This window comes from Passer montanus, unplaced genomic scaffold (genome assembly GCF_014805655.1).
Source record: "Passer montanus isolate IOZ18808 unplaced genomic scaffold, ASM1480565v1 scaffold347, whole genome shotgun sequence".
Classification (NCBI taxonomy): Eukaryota; Metazoa; Chordata; class Aves; order Passeriformes; family Passeridae; genus Passer; species Passer montanus.
In genome coordinates this window covers 15,015-17,140 of record NW_024368230.1, presented here as the reverse complement: position 1 = coordinate 17,140, position 2,126 = coordinate 15,015, and the positions used below count along the sequence as shown (strand labels likewise).

General features: G+C 54.4%; 1 protein-coding gene across 1 annotated transcript; it reads right to left on the bottom strand.

Annotated features, from left to right (window-relative positions):
• Window positions 1-862: 862 nt before the first annotated feature.
• Window positions 863-1,795, bottom strand: LOC120505360 (olfactory receptor 14C36-like). The gene has a single exon (XM_039715747.1). The coding sequence runs from the start codon at window positions 1,793-1,795 to the stop codon at window positions 863-865; it is 933 nt and encodes a 310-aa protein (XP_039571681.1).
• Between the last annotated feature and the right edge of the window lie 331 nt (window positions 1,796-2,126).

The following is a 2,126-nucleotide window of genomic DNA, read 5'->3' as shown; positions in this document are numbered from 1 at the left end:
GTGGCTGTCGAGACTGTTTTGCTATGGTCACGAAATAAATTTTATTTTTCATATTTTTATTAAAATTGGCTAATCTGCATTTTTTTTAATAACAATGAGGACACTCTGGGACCCTGCCCTGGGCTGCGCAGCGCACTGGGGATGGATCAGCCCCTGCTGTGCTGCTCCTTTCCATCTCCCCCAGGGCCCTTGCAGAGCCCCAGCCATGCTGTTTGCCCCCAGCCTGCCTATGGCCAGCCTGGGGCTGCTCATGGTGGTTTTCTGTGCTGAGCATTTGCCTGTCTGTGTTCTTGAGAGAGCCTGGGCAAGGATCCTGGAGCCCCCAGGCCCTGGCCTGAGGCGTCAGCGCTGCCGCAGCAGTGCTCATGGCCTGTCCCTACTGCAGCCCTGGCACTGCCACCCCCAGGACTGTGCCCGGCCCCGAGAGCACTCAGGCCCTGCAGCAACACCAGGGCCACCAGGGCAGCGGGGCAGGGCCACGGCAGCAGCACTGGCAACACCAAGTGCTGCTGCTGCTGCTGGGCACAGCTGCTGTGCCAGCACTGATCTGCCCCCAGCTCTGCACACAGACATTGCTGCTGCAGTTCCAGAGGAGGCAACAAAAGGGCATTTCTGCAGAAAACTCTGCTGGGAGATCTCTTAGTTCCTTTAAGGCCACTGAGAGCACAGTCCCTCATTGACACAGTCTGTGGCTACAGGGAAGGTGGAGAGAAACAAAATGAGAAACGGCACAAGCAATGACATTTCTTTGTGGACAATATGAAAAAACTAATGCAAATGGAAAAAAACCCCACAGCCAAACCAACAAGAAATAACAAATGTGGGTTTTATTTCAAAAGGTTTGCAGAAATTGGCCAGCAGTTTAATGCTTTTGAAACCATCCAGTCATCAGTGTCCACACTGCAGCCTTGAGCTCCTGGTTCCTCAGGCTGTAGATGAGGGGGTTCAGGGCTGGAGGCACCACTGAGTACAGAACTGACAGGGCCAGATCCAGGAATGGGGAGGACATGGATGGGGGCTTCAGGTAGGCAAACACTGCAGTGCTGATAAACAGGGAGACCACGGCCAGGTGAGGGAGGCAGGTGGAAAAGGCTTTGTGCCGTCCCTGTTCAGAAGGGATCCTCAGCACAGCCCTGAAGATCTGCACATAGGAAAAAAAAATGAACACAAAACAACCAAATACTAAAGAAACAGAAAACACAATGAGTACAAATTCCCTGAGGTTAGAGTGAGAGCAGGAGAGCTTGAGGATCTGGGGAATTTCACAGAAGAACTGGCCCAGGGTATTGCCTTTGCACAAGGGCAGGAAAAATGTATTGGCTGTGTGAATCAGTGAATAGAGAAAGGCACTGGCCCAGGCAGCTGCTGCCATGTGGGCACAAGCTCTGCTGCCCAGGAGGGTCCCGTAGTGCAGGGGTTTGCAGATGGACACGTAGCGGTCGTAGCACATGATGGTCAGGAGGAAATAGTCTGCTGAGATGAAGAACAGAAAGGAAAAGAGCTGTGCAGCACATCCTGTGTAGGAGATGGTGGTGGTGTCCCAGAGGGAATTGTGCATGGCTTTGGGGACAGTGGTGCAGATGGAGCCCAGGTCGCTGAGGGCCAGGTTGAGCAGGAAGAAGAACATGGGCGTGTGCAGGTGGTGGCCGCAGGCTACGGCGCTGATGATGAGGCCGTTGCCCAGGAGGGCAGCCAGGGAGATGCCCAGCAAGAGGCAGAAGTGCAGGAGCTGCAGCTGCCGCGTGTCTGCCAATGCCAGCAGGAGGAAGTGGCTGATGGAGCTGCTGTTGGACATTTGCTGTGACATTTGCATGGAGACCTGTTCATGGATAAAGGGCAGTGACAAGTCAGGAGAGGCTGCTTGGAGCCAAACTTGGGACATTCCCTGTAGATTGTCCCAGTGGGACTCACCCAGCCTTCTTCCTGCTCTGGGAAATCCTTCACCTTGGTCCCTGCCTGAGCTCCAGTTGTGCTGGCTGAGTGTGCCAGGAACAGCCAAGCCTGTGCGTGGGGGCTCTCAAGGAGCCTCCCTGCCCTGCTGCCCTGGGTTTGTGGCTGTGTGGCAGAGGGACAAGGCTGGATATTCCGGATTTGTGAGGTTGATCACTCCTAATACAGAAGGGTTT

Excerpts from the sequence above, each read along its gene's own strand:
- LOC120505360 (XM_039715747.1), bottom strand. The coding sequence starts at position 1,795 with ATGTCCAACAGCAGCTCCATCAGCCACTTCCTCCTGCTGGCATTGGCA.